The following is a 23,091-nucleotide window of genomic DNA, read 5'->3' as shown; positions in this document are numbered from 1 at the left end:
GCAATATTCAAAATGCCCACTCTTCACTAAAGTTAACAAAGCATTAGCTTTCCTAAGGTTTTATGAAGCCAAAAACAAATTGAAGTCATTCAATTTGTCCCTTCAATGGGGACAATTGAAGTCATTGTGGCATTATGTCATAGCCAGTCACAAAATGACATTAATAAAGCAAACCAAAGTTTTCAATCTAAAGTGCCTCCATAGCAAATGTTAATGCTAATAATTGAAAGCTTATGTTTCATATTAAAATATAATTTCTTTGTCCCTATTTAAGATTATCTCATCTGTTCTTAGCCTCATATATAAATTTCAGAATCAGTTTGTCAGTTTTCACCCCAAATTCACAAGAGGTTGTTTTATATTTAAATTACATTAAACCTGTTTAGTAATTGAAGGGAAATGAATAACATTATGAGCCCCATATGATTTGTTCTTGTACCCCCCCCGCCCAGTCTAGAGCTTTGCTACTCAAAGTGTGGGCTGCAGACCAGCAGCACTGGCATCACCTGGGAGTTCATTAAAAAATGCACATTCTCAGTAGATGTTAGCATTGAGGCTTGGAGAGGTAAATGATTTGCCAAATGTTACGTAGCCAGGTAGGGCTGGCACCCCATTCCCCTTACTCCAAAGCTTATTGTTTCAGCCAGAATAATGTACCGAGGTCTTTGCACTGTGGTAAAAAAAGAATTCTAGCCCAAAGAGCAAACCTTCCTTTGAAGTTCAAGATAAACTCCAAATGTCACTGGCTATTAGAAGGATATTCCAGGATTCTAAGTAAGTATTAGGTTAATTAGAATTGGACTGAATTGGTCCAAGAAATCTACAGCCAATCCAAGGTGAGTATGTCCAACTAGAGTAGTCACCAGGCTAAAGACACTTATGGGTAAGGTGAATGGATTTTTTCCTTAAATAATTCCTTCTTATACATACTTGTACATTAAAGCTGTGATCTAAATGCACACATTTTCACTATATCCAGATCATTGGGGTTCTAAATTGGATATAACCTGGAAATAGTTACCGAGTTTTAAAAAGTTCCTAAGACAATCGTGAAGAATCTGATGTAATCTGGGATATGAACTGGCATGAGGACTTTATAAACTACCCCCGTGATTCTAAGGTGCAGCAATTTGAGACTCTCCAGTGTGGACGTCAATCTATCTTTTGTTTTTGTTCTGATCAGCCATTTCATATCACCAGTCTTTTATTCCAAATGCCAATTTGTTTTTAATAATCTGTCATCTTAATCTACTTATTTTCACATAGTTGATTATTCCTTCCTTTAAATTTCTGAACATCTTAAATAGCCTTATTTTCAAATTATTTTCAGCTTGCTCTATTATTTCTATTTCCTTGGAAGCAAATTACCCTTTCGTTGATCTTGCTGTCCTCTATAAATTTTCCTCATTGCTATGAAATTTTGCTTTGCAAACACATCCTAAGTGAGAGGTTCTTTCCATTCGCACATAGCTCATTGTGGCTGGTGCTTTTACTAATGCGGACATTCATATCCACCTCCCTAGTTGAGAATTAGATCTTCTATTGGTAGCCAGAGTTTCTTTGTCCCTGAGGGATAGTGTAGATTTCCTGGTCCAGTTACCTATTGGGAATACTCAGCTCTTTCCTGCCATTCAGGGCTTCTGCATACTCACAGTGTGTGCGTGAGAGAGAGAATGAGAGAGAGAGAGAGAGAAAGAGACAAAGACAGAAAGAGAGAAAGGGAAGACTCATCTTGCCTACCTCCTTCACTCACACAGGAAGCATTTAATCCTTGTCTTCCAAAAGGAATTGAACTCAGTCCACACTGCCTGTTTCCAGTCCTACCATCTAGTAAGCCTACAGTTTCAGATGCTTTTTTTTTCTGATGGGGATTTCTGTTAAGCCTCCAAAAAAAACAAAAACAAAAACAAAAAAAACAAAAAAAACACACCCACACACATTTATCTTGTTTGGTGCTTGGTGACCATTTCCTAAAACTGGATGCTTTGAAAACATCTGTAATTGTGAGAGTGACTGGAAAGGGTAATGGGGTGAGAAAAGTGGAACACCCCTATGTATCTGCTCCATTATCTCTAATAAACATGAGAAGACACATATGACGAAGCGAAACAGATCAGAAAAAGGCTTGGAAAGGACATGTCTGTTGACCTCCTGCGCATACACAGAATTCATCTTGAGCCTATTCTGCTGGCCTGAGAAATGATCCAGAACATGCCACTGGAAATTTTATTCTATGAAAATCTATTTAACGCTCTAATTTTAGAGGAACACAGAGATTCCAGCTGAAACACAGAATCTTTATGTTATTTTCTTCTGAACTATAGAATCTGTTACTATAAGCACTAACTTTTTCTGGCAGCGTACAATTTAATACATGAAGACTGAAAATGTGTACTCACAATGATAGGTAGGAAACTTGCCTGTGAAGGAGTGTCTCCTGATTTCCATCCACTGCATTGACGATATCACTGCTACCAGAATAGGAAGATATCATCAATTTAACAATCTCAGTGGCTCCCTGGGTGGCAGCAAAGTGAAGGGGTGTGCACTTCCCATTCTGCAAAGAGGTTTAATACCAGAACCAATATTTAAGTCCAAATTTAAGGATATAACCTAAATTCAGCTCTGAGTTTTTTCTTCCCAAGTCAACAAAATCAAGCATCAATATAAGAATCATGGCTAGCAATTTTGTTTCCATGCAATCTGATAGCTCTTAACATCTCAGTATCTCTACCATCATTATCAGTATCATTACCTGTACTGTATTTGCATTTGCAACTGTTTTGGGTAGCTCTTAAAATTCTTTGGTTAGGCTGAAATTTGGGATGTTTTCTTGTTCTGCTTCTACATGAGCCGCAAAAAATAATACCTACTTCAATCTAAATTAAATGTAAAGGAGCTATAAAGCATTTTGGAATCTAATTTATGACAATTCTAAATAAAAGCAGCATGTAGAATATGAACAATTACTTCCATCAGATCCAACTGTGCGCCATTGTCCAAGCACATTTTAATCATTTCCAAGTCACCACTTTGAACCGCCATGTGGAGGGGACTAGCTTTTGCATTATTCACAAAGTTAATATGAGACTCTCTGCTATATCCATGTTCCTCACCTTTAGAAGAAAACAATTCAAGACAACAATTACTATAAATAAATAAGAGGAATTTTAGGGAAAAAAGGACATTTAGATTTATATAGAAGCAGGTGTATAAACTCTATTAAATATTTTTCAAATTAATAGCATCCACCAGAATAGGATTCTTTACAATATATAATGTACGAAAGCCTCTACTCACCAAACTTTAATATTATTTCCATGCATTTTTTGGCACCTGAGAATGCAGCCTGATGAATAGGGAAACATCCCCATTTATTTGCCTTACATGGCTTAGCTCCTTTATTTAACTGGAGTCAAAGAAAAAAGTCAAACGACACAAGTTAAACCTCAAATCACAAGGACAGACAAGAATTAAATGCCTCTCCCAGACCATTTCATTATTCTCGGCAACACTACATAGAAAAGCTTCATAGACTATGAAATTTAGGCACGAAAGTAATTTTGGAAGTAGGCTAGGATAATGAACTAGAGACATTTTATATTTCCAAAGATGAAGTAACAATGTGGACATAAACATAATCAATCCTTATACTCCAAACTAAAGTCAACACATTTTTCAATGGAATTAATGAAATGTTTAAAACATTACCATGACTTCTATATCCGTGCTCAATTCTTTATGTTAATAAAGTGATAATATTTCCCAGATTCTTTCCTCTCACTTATGTAAAATTTACAAGTGGTAAGACCAGCACTCTTGTTAAACTATGAAAATCAAGTATTTTCATTAATGGAAATACTCTGCTAAAAGGACAATAGAAGAACTGAATCTAATGTTATCTTGATCTGAGTCCATCATTTTCAACTATCATTTTTTAATACATCAATGAACTTCAGTTTTAAGTGCCTTTTATTTTCACAAAAGTAAAGAATTTGAAAAAGCAGAATAGTGTGAAGAGGCTAATATTACCTGGAAACTCACCTTTGAGGAACAGTGTTGGTTTACGTTTTAGGAGACATTTGTCTTATTTCTTTGCAAAAGTAATTACGTGTATACTGTGTAATCACACTGCTTAAAAAAGATGTTACTTAATGACATTCTTTAAAACTATGATTTTATTAAGTACATATTCCATTTTTGGATACACAAAAGTTTATACAATAAAATCTCTATTACTAAACTTTTATTCTCAGTTTTCTCTGATATATATCTATAGATAGATCGATAGATATACATAGATATGTTTCTATATCGATATGTATATATGTATGTAACACTAGCATTAAAATCAGTAATAGCTTTAATTATATCCTTGGAATGTATTCCAAGAATTGGAAAATCAAAAATATTCATATTCACAGTGAATGAAATTCTCTGATTCATCAAAATTTCTCTAACCCTGAACGTCAACAAGGTTGTTTCGTCCTTCCAATTTAGGAGACGAAAAAATGATCTCATTGTTTTAATGGGTTTCTTTTTCATTATTAGAGAAATTAATTAAACTTCATGTGTCCCTTGCCAATCTTCTGTAGAGCACTCTCTTTTCCTCACAGATTTGCAAGAATACCTTATAGACAAATTTTTATCCATTTAAAAATAAACAAATGGATGTAATTACACACTTGGTCTGGTTCAGCTCAACTGATGTGCTCTCATCCAATACTGAACTATCTGTACGTTCCCTGGATAAGGCCAACATGGTACTATGTGTTACTCTTAACTATTTCAATCAATTTGCTAGTATTTTTAAGATTTTGCATCTATGTTTATTTACAGGTAAAACTGGTCTCTATTTTTCTTTTGAGGAAAACTGTCAAATTTTGGAATTATTATTACTTTTGCTTCTTAAAATTAATCTGGAGGTTTTCGCTCTTCTCCAGTGATATAAAACAGTTACTTGAAATGGAAACTTTTCCCTGAAAGTTTGAAAGAACTTGTAAAATCTACAAAAGCTTATAAATTAGTTGGCTCCAGAGCTTAATAATGCATTTTTAAAACTTTTTTATAGTTCTCTACAGGTCTTTAATTTTTAAATTAATTTCTAAATTTCAATTCCTTTCAGCTACTCATCCATTTTTAGAATAGGATTATGCACAGTGATCTTTTATCATCTTAAAATTCTCCATCATATCCAAATAAAGTCCTCTGTTATTTGCATTTTATCTTTTTCTGTTTTATTCAGACTTGCCAAAAACAGCTCTATTTTATCATCATTTTCAAAGAAACAACTCTTGACTTATCATATAATGATAATGATATAATGATAATGGCTTTTTCCCAAAAGCCATTAATTTTTGTTTTCAACTTTATTCCTTTATTACAGTTTTGTTTTATTTGGGGCTCTTTTTCTAAATTCTTGGCTTGAGTGTTAACTTATTTTTATTCTCTTTTTGGTCCAATCATGACATCTTATAGGAATATGTATTTTTTTTCTCCAAAACATCTAACAAACACATTAGAACATATTTGTAAATTTAAATATTCAGAAAGCTATTCTAAAATTATTTTTATTCTGTTTTCCTACTCTCTGGGATAGTGAAGAAAAAAAATCAAGTGGTAAAAATATATAACCTGGCCTGAATAACATACAAGTGATTAAGGGATAGTTGAAAGAAAGCTATTTTCTGGAATTCTAATACCACACTCAGAAGGGACACGATGCAGTCAGTCATTTAGATGGGCATCTCCAGAGTTTCTGTGGATCACATCAGAAAATCTCACCAGGAAGAAAGGGCTGGCTCTTGTTTTAGGGCTGTGGTTAAGGACCTTGGTCATTATGCCATGCAGGGCTCCCTTTCTGAGAATCTTCTAGTCCTGCGAACATGAATGGCTTCTTCTCTTGGTTTATATTTCATGAGCCCAACAGTAAGTTTGTAGTTGACTATGTTTCTCTCTCCCTAGACCATTCAGAAGCTCAGATCCACTTTTACTAGCACACAACCCACTATACTTTGTATTTTGTAGTCTCGCCTGACCACCAGCTTCATATTCATTTCTGCTGTCCATACTTTCTTTTCACTTGTATTTTCCTTATTGTTTTCCTGTTAGCCTTCTGTAAGCGATTTCAGATGGACTTAAGACTTAAGGGGTGTGTATAACTACAAAAACATGGAGAACTTTTTTTCTGACATTGTCTGCATTTTACATTTTGCTAAGAAGAGAAGCTGAGAGCTGTTATAAATGCCAATGACTCATGCTATCCTAATGGAAAGAAAGAAGATGGGGACAGGGGTTAAAACACAAACCAAGATTTGCAGTGCTTCACTATTATCTTTGGCGCATGCGATTATCACAGCTGTGTTTCCATTTTCTCCTTCCAAATTAATATTAGTGTTGTTGTGCTCAGTCAAGACCTACACAAAAGAGGGGAATAACGGTCAGAAAGTTAGCTTTCAAGTTTCCAAACACGGTACTTGTCTTCCACTAGATTATAAGCACCTGCATGCTAGGGACCATGTCCTCATTCATCTTTTTTTCATCTTTCTCCCACAGAATCTGGCACAACATAGTTGGTACTACGTAAGTTTCTCAAAAAGATGAAGTAATGGTGATTTCTATATCACATCGATTTAGGCAATATGGAGTTGTGAAACTGGAAATAGAATACAAATTATGGATGCTAGTAAATGTAGCTCACTTAATACTTTTCACTTGTATTAAATGAACTATGTTGACTAATATCCTCAAGAAAATAAATCTGTGGAACCATCTGGAATATGTGAGTGTGGAGCAGAAAGGGAAGGGAAGAAAAAGAGGGAGAGTGAAAGCGAGGCAGGGAGGGAGAAGAAAGGCTGCTTTCTCCTCTCTAGCCATCTTTCTTGTACCTCTGTTCCAAGTATTGTGGGAAATGTCAATTAAAACTCCATTCTCTTCAGCATAGAAAAGAGAGTTCACATAATGCTGGTATGGGTTTACTCAATTCATTCAAACTTAGTCTGGAACAGAAATTTATTGTAGGATGTAATAAATTAGCATTCCTGATAAAATGGTTAAGCAATTTTTCTGATGGAATTTAACGACCTGTTGCCCCCTCACCTGGCTGACTTCTATCTGATTATTGGCCAAGAATCTATATATCTTTAACCAGTCTTCATTTTATATTAAATTTAACAATAATTATCTCATATAAACGTCTCTCCCAAGACAAAAATCTTTGAGTTGGCCTCCTAGAGGTCTTTTCTCTCATGGTAAGACTATAATAAAACTATAATATGTGCTTACAATTAAATTGCTTAAGAAGAATTTATTAAATAAGCTGTTTGCTAGAAACCTTGACTTAAAAAAAAAAATCACACAGAACTCCTTGTTAATAGAACGTGTCCTGATAGATCAGCAAATGAATTAGGCTTCCTAATTAACTGTGCTCATAAACCAAAATTAAATTGAGATTTTAGTACATAAGAACACGTAGAAAATTATTGACAGATGAAAGAATGACAGCACAAGTTCAGTCTGAACCTCAGGCACTTTCACATTCTGTTCTCAACAAACACTAGATTCTCATGCAAAGTAACCTACCAAGTCTGTAAGATTTTTCTCTTTGCCCTCTTAGAATCAGAGACCATAGATTTATGGCACTTATTAGGGTGTTATTGCTTACTACCATAAGCACAGTTTTTCATAAAGCTGTGTAAAATTCTATGTGGCAGAGGTCCCAGAGAGAGCAACTAAACTGTGCCCACTTCAGATTACTTAAGGGTTAAGCCCTAAGGACAAAGGCCAGACTACCTGCTAACCCCCAGGCCAACGCGTCCCAGGGAACACTAAACACACTACTGGTGTCTGCACAAGAACCCGAGGTGACATGTGAATAACAACTTTCTACTTTACAACCATCTAGGCAGTGGTGGAAGGCCTGGGGGAAGGCTAGCCAAGGAGACAATGGAGAAGCATTCTACATTACGGCTGGTGGGGTACAAGCCAGACCCAGGGGCGCAACTGGGAAGGGTAACCCCAGAGGCTTGTTTGTAAGCACATAAACACACCAAAATTCCTCCTCCTTCCATTCTCTTCATCTCTGGTTCAGTAAAGGGGTTTGGAGACACTTTCTGATGAAGTTATGACTGGTAAGACCAAGCAAAGGAGAGACCACTAATTTCAATTCTCTTATAACCCAGCTTTTTTTCTTGTTCTTGTGTCACCAGGAAATTCTGTTATATACACCATCTAGTTTACAAATCAGTTATGGGCTTATTTCTAAACTCTATTTTGTATTTCTATGTGATACCTTTCTGTATCTGAAGATTTCTGATCTCTAATTAACAGCCTTTCAACTGTTACCTGCCTTTGAATTCCCAAATCAAACTTTCAGAGTCAAGATTAATTAAGTACTTGGGCACTTGCTTCTGAAAAGAGCCTTCAGAGGAAGCACAAGAGTTCCTTGAGGAAATATGTGGCCTCTCTGGGTGGGGAGGGCAATCCCCACAGTCACTAGTTTCCAATGCAAATGGTAGAGAAGGAGCATTTGGCTCACAAATAATGCAGGCAATTAAAAAAGTTTACTGCCAAAGGCCTTTTCAATAACCTCTTCAAGGGGCTGTCCTGACCCATCTTCTTAGGTGCCGAGACCTAAGTTCCTCCATTCTCCTTCGGGCAAAATGCCCATTCACTCATTCATTCACTTATTCAAGAGCCATCCTTTACCAGGTGAGAACTGGAGAGATTTATATTAGTTGCACACAGTCCCTCCTTCAAGGATAACCAGCCAGAGCAGGAGAAAACCAAATGAACATTTGATTACAACATCATGTGTTAAGTATTACGGTAGAGCTATATACAAGTTATAGTGGGAAAGCAGAACGCAGGCTCCCCTCACACCCTCTATGCTTGGCTTCAAGAACCCAAGGACCCAAGAGGCTGAGAGGAAAGTGTTTGGGTTAAAAGGGGCATGGAGCTCAAGAACACCCCTAGGATTTCTTTGGTAATTTATCAACAAGGTAAGTTTTCATGTGGTATGATGGACCAGAAATTTTTCCCTCAAAAGTTGAAATGCTAATCCTCAATTTGATGGTACTGGGAGGTGGGGCCTTCAGAAGGTGATTAAGAATGGCATTAGTGCCCATATAAAAGAAACCCCAGAAAACTCTCTTAACCCCTTTCACTTTGCAAGGACACTAAGATAACAGCCATCTGTGAATCAGGAAGTGATCCCTCACCAGACACCGAAACTGCTAGTGCCCTGACCTTGGACTTCTCAGCCTCCAGAACCGTGAGAAATGAATGTTTGTTATTTAAGGCCCACAGCCAATGGTATCTTGTTACAGCAACTTGAACTGGGTAAGATATGTGGCTTAGCACAAAATCCAAGTCATTATGTGCAGTATAATTTCCTTAGGAAAACTTACTCTCGGTTCCAAATTGCCTCCTTTAGAAATGGATATCTGGTGGCTAACAGACACAAGAAAAGATGCTCAGCGTCACTCATCGTCAGAGAAATACAAATCAAAGACACACTGAGATACCACCTCACACCTGTCAGAGTGGCTAAAATGAACAAATCAGGAAACTACAGACGCTGGCGAGGATGTCGAGAAACGGGAACCCTCTTGCACTGTTGGTGGGAATGCAAACTGGTGCAGCCACTCTGGAAAACACAGTGGGGGTTCCTCAAAAAATTAAAAATAGATCTACCCTAAGACCCAGCAATAGCACTACTAGGAATTTACCCAAGGGATACAGAAGTGCTGATGCACAGGAGCACACATACCCCAATGTTTATAGCAGTGCTTTCAACAATAGCCAAATTATGGAAAGAGCCTAAATGTCCATCGACTGATGAATGGCTAAAGAAGATGTGGTTTGTATATACAATGGAATACTACTTGGCAATGAGAAAGAATGAAATCATGCCATTTGCAGCAATGTGGGTGGAACTGGAAGGTATTCTACTGAGTGAAATAAGTCAGAAAAGGACAGGTATCATATGTTTTTACTCATATGGATCTTGAGAAACTTAACAGAAGACCATGGGGGAAGGGAAGGGGAACAGAGAGGGAGGGAGGCAAACCATAAGAGACTCTTAAATACAGAGAACTGAGGGTGGATGGGGGTGGGGCCGGGGGAGAGGGGAAAGTGGGTGATAGGCATTGGGGAGGCCACTTGGGATGAGCACTGGGTGTTGCAGGTAAGCCAATTTGACAATAAACTATATTTAAAAAATAGAAATGGATATCTGGAACATATTCCATTTGTAAATTTCATTGCCCTTTAAGTAAGCATGTGTGTCTTCTAATGTGTCTATGAAACTCTGCGATGCAGTTTAAAAGCCTTGGACTAAACCTTACCCTTTAGACATTCACCAGTGTCTCCACTATTTGACAGAACTCACTCTGAAGGTTTGGAAAAAATAAGAAATTCCCCGAAAGTATGGTTCTTCTTCTGCTAAGACATGCCAGACGCTAAGGCATGCCGTCCATCCTAACAAAAGTCGTAAATCACACTTATGTTTTCTGTGTTCACTGAAGCACTCATCACTGTCTTCCTTTTCATCATTAAATCAGGCAGGTAAAAAAAGTAAAGCATTAACTCACAAACATGGAAATGAGAACAAAATTACTAATTCTTGCTTCCAACCAGTTATGCAACATTAGGCAAATTATTTCATTCTATCTGTGCCTCAGTTCCTCAGCGATGAAATGGGGACAGTAACAGTCTGACTACAATGTTCTGTTTCTTTTAATGATGATTAAATAAATTAAAATATATGAATCTTTTTAGAAAATGCTGCTACATAAAAGCAAGACTATAATCACTATTCATCATTGGCTGGTCAGAAGTAAAACCAACATTATTACCACTATTTCCATTTGCTCTGGTAAGGTTAGGTTGGCCACTCTGGCTCAGGCAGAGACCACAGGACGTGGGTCCTATCCTATGCTATGATGGGGAGATGGCAGAAGCCTTACCTTCATCACCTCATTGTGTAAGCCCTGCACAGCGATGTGAAGAGGAGCCAACATGTTGCTGTTTCGGAGGTTTGGGTTGGCTCCTTTGCTAAGAAGAAACTTAACACTTTCAACTTGGTTTTTTTCTGTGGCCCAGTGCAGAGGGGTATTTCCATAATCATCCATCACATTCAGCACTAGAAAAAGACACCAAAGTAAGGATTAGATTTTGCTTGGACTATATCCAACACCTACTGATGCCTATTCACTTCAAAGCTCAGTGCCAAGTGCTACTAACATAGGCTTCACCTTCTGTATAATAAAATGAAGGGGTGGGCTCAGTCAGTTAAGCATCCAAGTCTTGATTTTGGCTCAGGTCATTATCTTGCAGTTCAGGAGTTTGAGCCCCGCATCGGGCACCATGCTGACAGTACAGGGCCTGCTTGGGATTCTGTTTCCCTCTCTCTCTGCCCCTCCCCTGCTCACTTGCTCTCAAAATAAACATTAAAAAATTGTTAATTAAAGTATTGCTTCAGTTCTTTTTTTTTTTTAATTTTTTTTTCAACGTTTATTTATTTTTGGGACAGAGAGAGACAGAGCATGAACGGGGGAGGGGCAGAGAGAGAGGGAGACACAGAATCGGAAACAGGCTCCAGGCTCTGAGCCATCAGCCCAGAGCCTGACGCGGGGCTCGAACTCATGGACCGCGAGATCATGACCTGGCTGAAGTAGGACGCCCAACCGACTGCGCCACCCAGGCGCCCCTGCTTCAGTTCTTAAGACACATCTAATGGACACCTGAATATACAGCAGATACGCTGACGTATGGCATGGACTTTGTTAAATGAGTTAGATGTCTGTCTGCAGCATCTGTAAGAAACAGATTCTCCTACTGCTACAAGCTTTTATCTGTGGTATGAATTTGGGGATAGTTATAAAATATTGAGCTCACCTAAAAGCAGAAACTATATGCCAGGAACTCTACTAAGTTCTACACAATCATTATTGCACCCAACCCTCTAAAGGCCCACAAGGAACCATGAACATTTTTCAGAAAGATAAAGAAAAATGAGCCCTGGAGAGTTCAAAACCTTGCTAACATTACATAGCTAGTACAGAGTTCTACAAACTGCCTTACCTCTTTGAACCTCAGTGTTAGTATATTCAAATTTGGTAAGAGGGAAGGAAGAAGAAAAGGATGAGTGAGGGGAAGGGAGGAAAGAAAGGGGAAAGAAAAAATTTTAAATATATATATATTTCACAATGTTTGGGGGAAAAGAGTATCAAATCATGTCTTCGAAGATCTTAGTAGAGTATTTGGCCCCTAGCCATGGTTCAAAAAATGTTAATGAGAAAAAAAGACATATCACTAATAAACTAGAAGACTGGAATTAGGGCCTGTGCTCCTGATGCCATAAGTGGTTCCCACTTATTTCTAGGATACAACATATTGTACTATTTACCCTGTGGGCTCAGCCTAAGAATATGCCCTTTCATACCACAATGTCTTACATCTGTTTTAAAATAGACTTGACTGTCTGCTTTTTAATTAGTGGCAAAATATTCTTATGTCTGAGGCGCGAGGAAAGTATTCAGTCACAAATATTATTTGAGGACCATCTGGAACCATGCTGCAGCCACATTTTGCATTTTTTCTTTTCCTTTTTAAATGTTCATTTATTGATTTATGTATTAATTGAGAAAGAGAGAGAGAGGGAGAAGGAATGCGGGGGATGGGGCAGAGAGAGAAAGAGAGAGAGAGAATCCCAAACAGGCTTCATGCCCAGTGCAGAACCCAATGTGGGCCTCGATCCCACAACCACGGGATCATGACCTGAGCTGAAATCAAGAATTAGATGCTCAACCGAGCCACCCAGGTGTCCACCCCCCATTTTCCTCCTTTTAGAATGTATCTTTCCATTCTTTTCACTCACCCAAGTACCTCATTCTCAGCAACACAAGTGTGCACGCACACACACACGTCCTCTCCCGCATACTCATACACATTCTTTGATCATTTTGATTGATCAGGACACTCAAGTATTTCATTCAGCCCCAACTTAAATAGGGGCTTAAAATTATAAATTCCCATTCATTAAATAACTTGAATTTGACTTTTATCTCCATCACTTTCCAGAAATCATTTTTACAAAGGTCACTGAGGCCTTTTAATATAAGGGTTATTGGGATCTTACTTCTATTTGATCTCTTTGATACAGTATTTCTCATTACTCATCTATCCAAAAACTCTTCTCTTGGCTTGTGTACCATTAATATCTTCTCCATCACATCTCACCATCCTCTTGTTGGTTTTTCTTCTGCCATCTGATCCTCGGTATTTGTGCTCTACCCTTAGCTACCTTTGCGGGCAATTTCATGACCTCCTAAAGGATCTCCATGCACTTCCACAGCCTCATTGGCCCTGTGGGGGCAGCTCCCTTCCTTCTAGAGTTCTAGTCTACTAGAACACTAGCTATTAATCTACTAATCTACTGGACATTTTCAAGTAGCTGTCCTCTGGGCCTTTCAGACTCAGTATGACCAAACCAAATTCACTATTCCTCACATCTTACTCTGAGTTTTCTTCTGTTGTTTATTTTTTTTTTTTTAACGTTTATTTTTGAGAGGGAGAGAGACAGAGAAAGAGACACAGTGCGAATGGGGGAGGAGCAGAGACAGAGGGAGACACAGAATCTGAAGCAGGCTCCAGGCTCCAAGCCATCAGCACAGAGCCCAACACGGGGCTTGAACCTGTGAACTGCGAGATGACCTGAGCCAAAGTTGTATGCTCAAGAGACTGAGCCACCCAGGCGCCCCTGTTTTTTTTCATATGCCTTCTTTTCTGGATAGCTATACTATCAGCCTCATCTCCTAAATTAGGAATCTCAAAGTCAGTTCAACCGCTTGCCACTTTCTCTTCACGTCAAATCTCTTATCAAGCACTGCCTGCTCTACATGCAAAAGAGCTCTTGATTCTTTCTTTTCCCTATTCCAATCTCAAAACCCTGGTGGACTCTCACCTTTTCTTCACTACTAAGGTAGCTTTCTCATTGGGCTTCCACTTCCAATCTATCTTCTACAATATTGATAGAATCATCTTAAATAATGAAGGTCTTATCATAACATCTCACTGTTTAAATCTCTGTGGCATCCCCCTTCCTTGTTACAGTTGAGTTTCTCCAACAAGACGGTGTATGCACAAGGCTGAACTAGGGGACGATGTTCCATCTTCTTGGAGTCTCAATATTATTTAATGATATGAAATTTAAGTGCAGAATGACCTCAATGGAAATAATAGAGAAGAATACATAAAATGCATATGAGAGAAATCTGTTCATGTTGTACAGCATCCCAGGTATGTGTACCATCCTTTGCAGTATTTCAGTGGAAATATATATTCTTTTTTTTTGAGAGAGAGAGTGCACGTGAGCGGGAAAGGGGGGGGAGAGGGAGAGGGAGAACCTCAAGCAGGCTCCACATTCAGCATGGACCTCAGTGGAAACATTTGAGGAACACTGGCCCAAAGGGCAAACCACACTCCTGAGTAAGATATTCAGGTCCCTTATAATCTGGAACTAATATGCTCCTCAAAATTACCTCATACCACTCTTTCCAATGAATCTAACGGATGATGGACTTATGTAGCACTTATTATAACATTTCGTCACCTTCAAAAGAGGAGTCATTGATGATCATCCCCATCAGCTGCACTTGACCTTCTTCTGCAGCATGGTGCAAAGGGGATGCGTTCACGTCATCATATTTGCTTAACTTCTTTCGTTTCTTCATCAAGTTAAATCTACATGTACTTCCTTCAAAAACCACCTGGAAGCATACAAAAAATTTTTACCTCCAACAAGTATATATAAAACTCAATACAGATTAACTGTTAAACGGTTACTATCATCCAAAACTATTTATCATGCGTATGATAAAATATTTTTTAAAGAACACAAAATGCACACAGACATATAGAAGGTACAAGTAAATGCTTGAAAAGTTTTGAAGTAATTGTAAGGGATATGATCTAAGAAATACTAAATATAGTGAAAATACAGAGAAGTTTTCTTTGTCAGGTGAAAATGTACTTAAATTAAAGCATGGGGGATTTTGGTTAGATAAAAAGATTTTCGTGAATGCAAGGATCAAGTCATGTAACCTACGTGGTCAGTACCCTAAACCAGCTGCCCACTCACCACCCTGGGATTAAGTAATTCCTCCTCTTCTGACTACTGGAATCCTGCACCAGGCCAATTCAGGTCAGGTTCACCTCCTCATTGTTCTCTGCACACTGGAAATGCCAGCATTTCTGTGCACTTACTTAGGACCAGATGTCAGGACACTGAGAGGTGACACAATTTGCCCAGAGGCACGCTAAATGGCAAAGTGAGAACTTGAACCGGAGATGCATGGAATATATATTTTGGCTGACTGGCGAATGTTGGAAAAACCAACATGCAGTAGAAAGTAAAGCCAAGGTAAAAACCATCATCACAGAATGAACTCTGATACGGTAAATGCTTTAATCATAAACCATAAGAACAGACTTTGTAGAGTAAGCTCAGTAAGCTTTTGGCACAGTTGATGTTGTCACTGGCCTATAAAAGTGTAACTCCAAGCACACGCTCACTTCCACTGATGCCAAGGGAGGAGTGTGAGCTTTTATGAATACCTGTTTTTCTTTAACACTCTTTTCTTCCTATTTTTTAAATTATTTATTATGATCGGACTGAGGATGATTTATCATAATCATAATTCTTCCTTGTAAAGTTTGTGGGGACAGTGTTGACATTCTGCTTTTGATTCTCACAAGATATGAAAAATTCCCAAACAGAACCTTTTCTAGAAAATCTCATGGCCTAAACAGACTAAGGTAACTAAAAACTAATCTTCAAAAATAATTTTATTTGATGTTATTAGTGTTACTCTAGCAAACAAAATTTTTTAAAAGCCTTCATGTGATAAACTTGTTTCTATTATCCTGCCTTGCATTATTTAAATTTTCATAAATACTTCAGATCCAAAAGTATGTTCCATTTTTCTAAAAGTTAATTAATGTATCCTCTCTTACTACCTGTATTAGCTGACAATCTAGTTCCCTATTCAACTACTGGAGAATTCTTAGTATTGGTTTTATATAGAAAATTAAGAATTTTCAAAATAATTATACTCATTTACAAATTATACTTCAAGTGACTGATAAGAGATTTATTCAAAGTTGCTTCTAGAATTCCCCCTTATATTTGAAAGTGAGTACTAGGTATGATCCATAAATATGAATGACATACCTTATTCTATTGCTAACATTCTTATATTGCTTAGATATGATGGTATTGATTACATACCAATTTGGAGACACTGGAAATTGCACTGGATTAGGTATTTTGATGTTTGCTTGCCAAAGCCAAATTGCAGATTTTGGCCCCCAAATAAGGCTGTAGCCAAACCCTGGCATGTCCCTGAATGGTATACAAGTGTTCTACCAGAAGCTAACCTCTTCTAGCCCCATGCTGTGCTGTGTTCATGGGGGACTTAGCGAGAGTTAAACCAGGCTGTCTACCAGAGTGAAGCGTGCCCTTCTCTCTCTTCTTGTTTCCAATCCAATGCCCTCCTTAATTCTCCCTCCTCCTTGAGGCCTTCATGAGAAATACAAGATGCTATTCTCTAGCCTGGCCTTGCTTTGTCTCTCAAAAGTGCCCAATAACAGGCCACAGGACATATGGGGACATTACAGCACTGACAGTTGCTGGAATGTGTGCCATGGATTCCCATTTTTTCCTCCATTTTTAAAAAATTTCCAATACAGCAAATATTGGTGGCTCTAACCCCAAAACTAGCATTCTTTGGAATCTTCAATTTTAAGTTTAAAGGGATTCTATGACAAAAAAAAAACAGTTTGAAAAACACTCGTTAGTTCTTTCCTCACACTGTCTGTACTGAATGTGTACCACACATTTGGATACTTATTTTCTGTGATACTTTCTACATGTAAATAAGTATGCCAGAAAGAGACAGTGGAGGAAGGAAGGAAATAAGACCCAGAGCTCTTATAGAGCAGCAGGTGGGGCCAAATGGATCATTATCCACTGCAGAATTTCCCCCAGACTACCTTTTTAAAAAGCAATGTGGAAAATTAATGGAACCTCATTCCATTGTTATGGTAATATATGTACTAAAATTATTTCTCAATGGCCCTTGCAGCTTTGCAAATATGTGACCAAATGAGACATTTGTCTGATTTTTTTCTGAAGATATTTCTTAATATTTCATCACATGAACCAAAAGCAAAACGTTTTATAAGATAATAGTCCTAGAAACCACTGTAGAATAAGTACTTCCTGAGAATGCTGAAACCTTCTTCAAACAGATGATCCAGGTACTTGCTTTAATTCTGTCTTTAGCTATGACTAGTCACATTTGACACACATGAAATAAAAAGAAGTGTTAAAGTACTTATTTTATTTTATTAAGAGAGAGAGAGCAGTGGAGAGGGGGAGAAAGAATCTTAAGCAGGGTCCATGCTCAGTGGAGCCCAACGTGGGGCTCAATCCCCTAACCCAGGGATCATGACATGAGCTGAAATCAAGAGTCAGGTGCTCAATCAACTGAGCCACCCAGGTGTGCTGTACCTAATGCATTTTAAAACATAGTTAATAGGGGCGCCTGGGTGGCACAGTCGGTTAAGCGTCCGACTTCAGCCAGGTCATGATCTTGCGGTCCGTGAGTTCGAGCCCCGCGTCGGGCTCTGGGCTGATGGCTCAGAGCCTGGAGCCTGTTTCCAATTCTGTGTCTCCCTCTCTCTCTGCCCCTCCCCCGTTCATGCTCTGTCTCTCTCTGTCCCAAAAATAAATAAATGTTGAAAAAAAAAATTAAAAAAAAAAAACAAAAAAACCATAGTTAATAAACATGGAGCATATTAGCATTCACTCATCAAATGTCAGGCTGAAATAAATAAAACAAAATCCCTTAAAATTTTGAACTTTGGGTTTTGCTCTGTTATCATGGAATAGTACCTGAGAAATCACTTTTCCAGGACAGTCCTTAAAATACATTGTATCACTTGTCAACTACTAAATTCTATGTAAGCTACACATAATTTTAGTGGATGAAGGATAGATTAGCATCCAACCATTTCCAAATTTACAGATTCAGTTATAAATTTAAAATGAATTTCTTACAGAAGTAAGCGAATTCTCAATGTCTCACCCAGCAAAGGCAGGGTTTGTCTAATTCCATTTGGAAGTATTTTAGCCACTGAATTTGATGTTCTTCCAGTGATAATAAAGGGATTACACTGCCCACCCCACGGTGCCAGAAAGAACAATTCACAGGTCTGCTCAGCGATGTGCGGTCAACACAAACCCAATTACACACTCTGAGAACAAGTACTAAGTTCAGACACTCACAAAGTACTGCTGAATTCACAATGACAAAAGAGCATCTAAGTACTTTATATAAGCTCATCAGATGTGCTCAACAGTCTGAATTCAGTACATGATATGTTAAGGCAGGCTTTGAAGAGACTGCTTAAAGAAAGTTCTGAAAGTAAGCCAAGGAGGTCATTTAGAGAAAATTATTATACATTCAATATAGTTTTTTATGGTCACAGAGTTACTTCAGATTCTTTTGATTTCTGAACTATATGACTAGCTATGGAACATGATGGACTAGATCACTTTTAAAAAGTTAATTCTAAGCCCTTTAAAACAGAGATATCAAATACATTTGTTCTAGGTTGCCTCAGCGAAATACATACAAGCAGTAATGGAGTAAAAAAGAGGGAACCTAGGTGAAAGACTGTAGCAAATGAAGGGTCAAATGCTAATGCATTAATTCTCTTGAAAGAAAGTCATGAAAAAAGCTAAAAGCATCAGATGGTTCTTTTTCCACATTTCTCATCTTGTAAAGTTTCTCCCATCCTTTGATTTTGTTAGTACTCCTGAAATAGTGGGTCTATGCTGGAGAAAATATACACATCTTTTTAATAAGGAAATCCTTAGAGTAAGAACTCTCCACAGTATTACACGTACTTATTTGTAGTTAGTCTCACCACTGACATTTCTACAGAATGATCTGGAATTATTGTACATAATAAAATACATAAATCCCTCAAACTACAAGCTCTATTGTGGCTTCTAAAAGTCTTAATAACCTAAATGGCTCCACTTGACTTAGGCAATAAAACTAAAGACAGTTAAATAAAAACCATGAAGAAAATGAAGTTTGAGACTTTGTGCTGCAGAAAACCTCCCGTAAATATCTAAGACAAAACCACATTGGTAAGTGAAGGATCTCGGATGCGATTTTTGAAATGTAAAATTTTCTTCCATTCCATAATATTAATTCCAAAGACATTATCCTAGTGCTTGAAATCAACTCGAGAGCTCAGGTCTTTGTATTAACCCTATAGATGCCGGTTAATACTCTAAAACTAAGGAGGAGGAAAAAAGTCAGTGTTTAATCTGGGGTTGCAAACAGAATCACCTTGGGAAGTCTGGTTTGTCAGTTTATGTGACTTACTACACGTGCCTGACTTACATGATTGGCAGCAGTGCCAATCTGGTGATTTCAATCAAAATTAAAGCTCTTGGGGCACCTGTGTGGCTCAGTCAGTTAAGCGTCTGACTTCCAGCTCAGGTCATGCCTTTGAGCCCCTCTGAGCTGACAGCTCAGAGCCTGGCCCCTGCTTCGAATTGTGTCTCCCCGCCTCTCTCTGCCCCTGCCCGTCTCGCACTGTCTCTCTCTCTCAAAAATCAATAAACTTTTTTTTTTTTTTAATTAAAGCTCTTGATCCTGCTGGGACTTTTACATACATGCATATTCACTAAATGTACTGACAACAACAACAACAACAACAAAAAACTGCATCTACACTCAGACACAATCTCACCTGTGATGCAAAACAAAAACCCTGTCCACTCTTGCTGGACCAATGAATGACAAACTCATACAAGAGACTACTATAAAGCTGCAGAATAAGAGTGAAGTACACCTCCAGGTGCTGATCTTTAAAGTATCCTAAAATATAACATAGTAAGTCACGGGCGTGTATTTGTGCAACCCGCGTCTCCCTCCCTGTGCGCTCTGGAAAATACACAAGGAACTGTTAACGTGGATTCCACCGTGGAAAGGGATTCCAGGTGGGGCACGGGAGACACACTTGGGACGTTTTAACGCTTAAAAAGAGACCCTTCTTCCCGCCGACCACGTGAAGACAGCCAGGGGCGGGTTTGCAGAGCCCCCAACAGCCTCGGCGCTCAGACTGCGCCCTGCCTCTCCGGACGTCAGGGTGTCCCGGGAACCGCGCAAACAACAGAAACCCGTCCTAGCCCTCGGGGTCTCGCGAAGACCACCTACCCTGCGTCCAACGGCCTCCTCTTTCACAGTCCTTCCAGAAGCCCCCACTCCCTGGAGGAACTCGCCAGTCCCGCCATGTTCAGTACTTTGGGCTAAGTCCCCGAAGCCGCAGGTGCCCGCCCGTGAGCAAAGGCGGGCCGCGCAAACCAGCGGACAAACACAAAGGACCCGGCAGGCTGCGGGGGCGCCTCGCTAACGCGCCCCTCGGGGCCCCCAGTGCACCGCACACACGTTCTGAAACCCGCCCGCCCATCTCGCGGCGCTCGGCGCCCTCGGGTCCCGGGGCAGCCGGCTGGGAAACCTTGAACGCAGGAGCGCAGAGTTCAGCAGAGCCGCCCCCGCCCGTGCTTCGGACCCGTCCCCACCGCCCAGCGCCTAGGGTACCTTCAGCGAGTCCTTGCGGCCGTCCATGCCGTTCTCCACGCCCTGGTAGACTGCGCCCTGGGGCTCGTGCTTACCCCCAGGGCTCAGCATCTTCCTCAGGCTGCGCCTCATCGACCGCACCCCGTCGCCACCTGCGCCAGCTGCTCTCCACGTGCGCGAGGACCTGCGGCGAGAGATTGAGGGGAGGCGGCCGGAGGCCGAGAGAACTTCTGGAAGGGGTTCTTCGGCCCCGGGGCCGCTTGCAGCGCAGGAAGCAGGAGGGACACCGGGAAGAGGCAGGGACACAGACCTCTTGTCCGCGCGCGGCGAAGGGGTGGCCGCGCCGAGACTGTCCCCCGCTCGTCGCTTCGGGCCCAGAGCACGCACGACTTGCCTGTCCGACCTGCGACCGCGGCAACGCACCCCCTAAGTCATGGCGTCAGGCCAGTGTGGATCCAAGGAATCTGGAATCTTTTATAATAAAAACAGTAAGAACCGCCCACCCGCACAACCGGGGAGAGGGGCGAGGGAAGGAAGGGAGGCGGGGGTGGGGGGGGTGATAGTTGAGAATGAGAGAATAACTGGGTACATTGGGAAGATTTTTAATTTTTAGGATGCCCCCCCCCCAAAGCTTCTGAGGTTGGGTTTCTCATTTCATTTTAGAAGTCTAGCTCTTTGACTTGGAAATAAGGTTTTTAGAAAAGCGTCTCTTTCAAAAAAAAAAAAAAAAAAAAAAAAAATGAGGGACTAAATCCTAGCACTGGTTTGAGCAACTAGATCAGGTCTCTTAGCACTTCAGGTTCCGTTTCCTGTGGATGGCAATGCTTATCTCATGATTTGGTGTTTCACAATGGCTGAAAAAGTTACTTGTTAGGTTAAAGGTAAATCCTATCGACTCCTGTGGGCTGTTTACCCTCAGCTTTGTTTGAAAGGTTTACCTTCAGGGGCCTGCACTGCATTTGTTAATCAAGGGCATGGGTGTAAATTGTGGGGTGGTAGGGTCTCCTCTCAATTGCAGAGGCCACTTCTCTTAATGTTCATTCAGTGGAGCCTCTGAAACTGTTGCAGTGGTGTTTAGGCTACAAGGTTAGAAAGAAAAACAAAAAACTTCTTTCCAAAACTGATTAGCTTTGCACAGGCCAGCACTTAGCTTTGGCGGTCTCTTGTCTGGACAATCTGTGTGCTCCTTTAAGGCCCTTGATTGTCATATTCACCTGGGAATCTCCAGCACCTGTCACACGTGGCTCCAGGACCTGGCCATAGATCCTACACTAAATAAAGATTTGTGGACCACTTGGCATAGGGGCCACACTGGGCTGAACTTACGGGCAGGTAACTTAGCATGGTGATATTCTGGAACTACGAAGCCCTCGCCCTCAGTCTATCAAGAGATATTGCAAGTTGTTAACAATTTCACCTGTGAAGTGGAATGCTTTAGGGTAATATTGAAGTTCTCACCATGTATCAGTTTGCCATCTACCAGTTGATGGACATTGGATTGTTTCTAATTTTTGTCTATTGTAAATAATGCTGCTATGAAATTGTTCATGCACATCTTTTTGTGGACATGTAAATTTTCATTTCTCTTGGTTAAATACCTAGTAGTGAGTTGCTGGGTCGTATGATAAGTTGAGCTTTGTATGACATTTCCAAACTGTTTTTCCACAGTGGCTATGCCATTTTACGTGCCCACGAGCGCAGTGTGAGGTTTCCAGTTTCTCCATATCCTCACCAAATCTTGGTATCAGCAGTCTTTTTGATTTTAATCAGTCTAGTGTGTATAGAGTGGTATCTCCTTGTGGCTTTAATTGGCATTTCCCTAATGACTAATGATGTTGTATGTGTTTTTCATTCCTCATTAGCCGCCCATATGTCTTGACGGAGTGCTTCTTACTTACTTTGCTTTTTTAAATTGAGTTGTCTTCTGAGTATTGAGTTGTAATAGTTCTTTATTCTGGATACAAGTTTTGTATCAGATAAATGATCCACAAATATTTTTTCAGAGTCTGTGGCTTTTATTTTCTCATTGGTGTCTTCTGAAAAGCAAAACTTTTAATGTTGATAAAAAGTCTAATTTGTTAGTACAGATTGTGCTTTGGGTTTCATATAAAGCAATCTTTGCCTATGTTAAGGTTAAAAAGAAGGCTTATGGTTTTGGTCTCTTACGTAGATTCATTTTGAGTTCCTTTTTGCATAAGGTGTGAGGTAGAGGTCTAAGTTTATTTTTATTGCATATGGGTATTCAAATGTCACCATTTGTTAAAAAAACAACAACTACGCTTTCTTCATAATTGCCTTGGAACCTTCATCAAAAATCAATTGGCCATAAAATATGGGTTTGTTTCTGGACCTGGTATTCTATCCCACTCATCAGTAGGTAGGTCTCTGTGTAAGTAAGTCAGTACCACACAGTCTTGATTTTGTA

General features: G+C 39.6%; 1 protein-coding gene across 1 annotated transcript in view; it reads right to left on the bottom strand.

The window, feature by feature from the left end:
* Positions 1-21,094, bottom strand: part of TRPA1 (transient receptor potential cation channel subfamily A member 1) — a 55,920-nt gene extending 34,826 nt beyond the window's left edge. The window contains exons 1-7 of the mRNA XM_040487607.1: positions 20,688-21,094; positions 14,615-14,771; positions 10,968-11,143; positions 6,309-6,416; positions 3,301-3,409; positions 2,971-3,116; positions 2,421-2,557 (exon numbers count right to left, since the gene is read on the bottom strand). Of these exons, the coding sequence (XP_040343541.1) occupies positions 2,421-2,557; positions 2,971-3,116; positions 3,301-3,409; positions 6,309-6,416; positions 10,968-11,143; positions 14,615-14,771; positions 20,688-20,798 (944 nt within the window). The 5' untranslated portion in view covers positions 20,799-21,094. The remainder of the gene's footprint in view (positions 1-2,420; positions 2,558-2,970; positions 3,117-3,300; positions 3,410-6,308; positions 6,417-10,967; positions 11,144-14,614; positions 14,772-20,687) is intronic.
* Positions 21,095-23,091: the final 1,997 nt, after the last annotated feature.

Source organism: Herpailurus yagouaroundi, unplaced genomic scaffold (assembly GCF_014898765.1).
Source record: "Herpailurus yagouaroundi ecotype Mexico unplaced genomic scaffold, PumYag 165, whole genome shotgun sequence".
Taxonomy (NCBI): domain Eukaryota; kingdom Metazoa; phylum Chordata; class Mammalia; order Carnivora; family Felidae; genus Herpailurus; species Herpailurus yagouaroundi.
The sequence above is the reverse complement of the archived record's forward strand: the minus strand, read 5'-3'. Positions and strand labels throughout refer to the sequence as shown.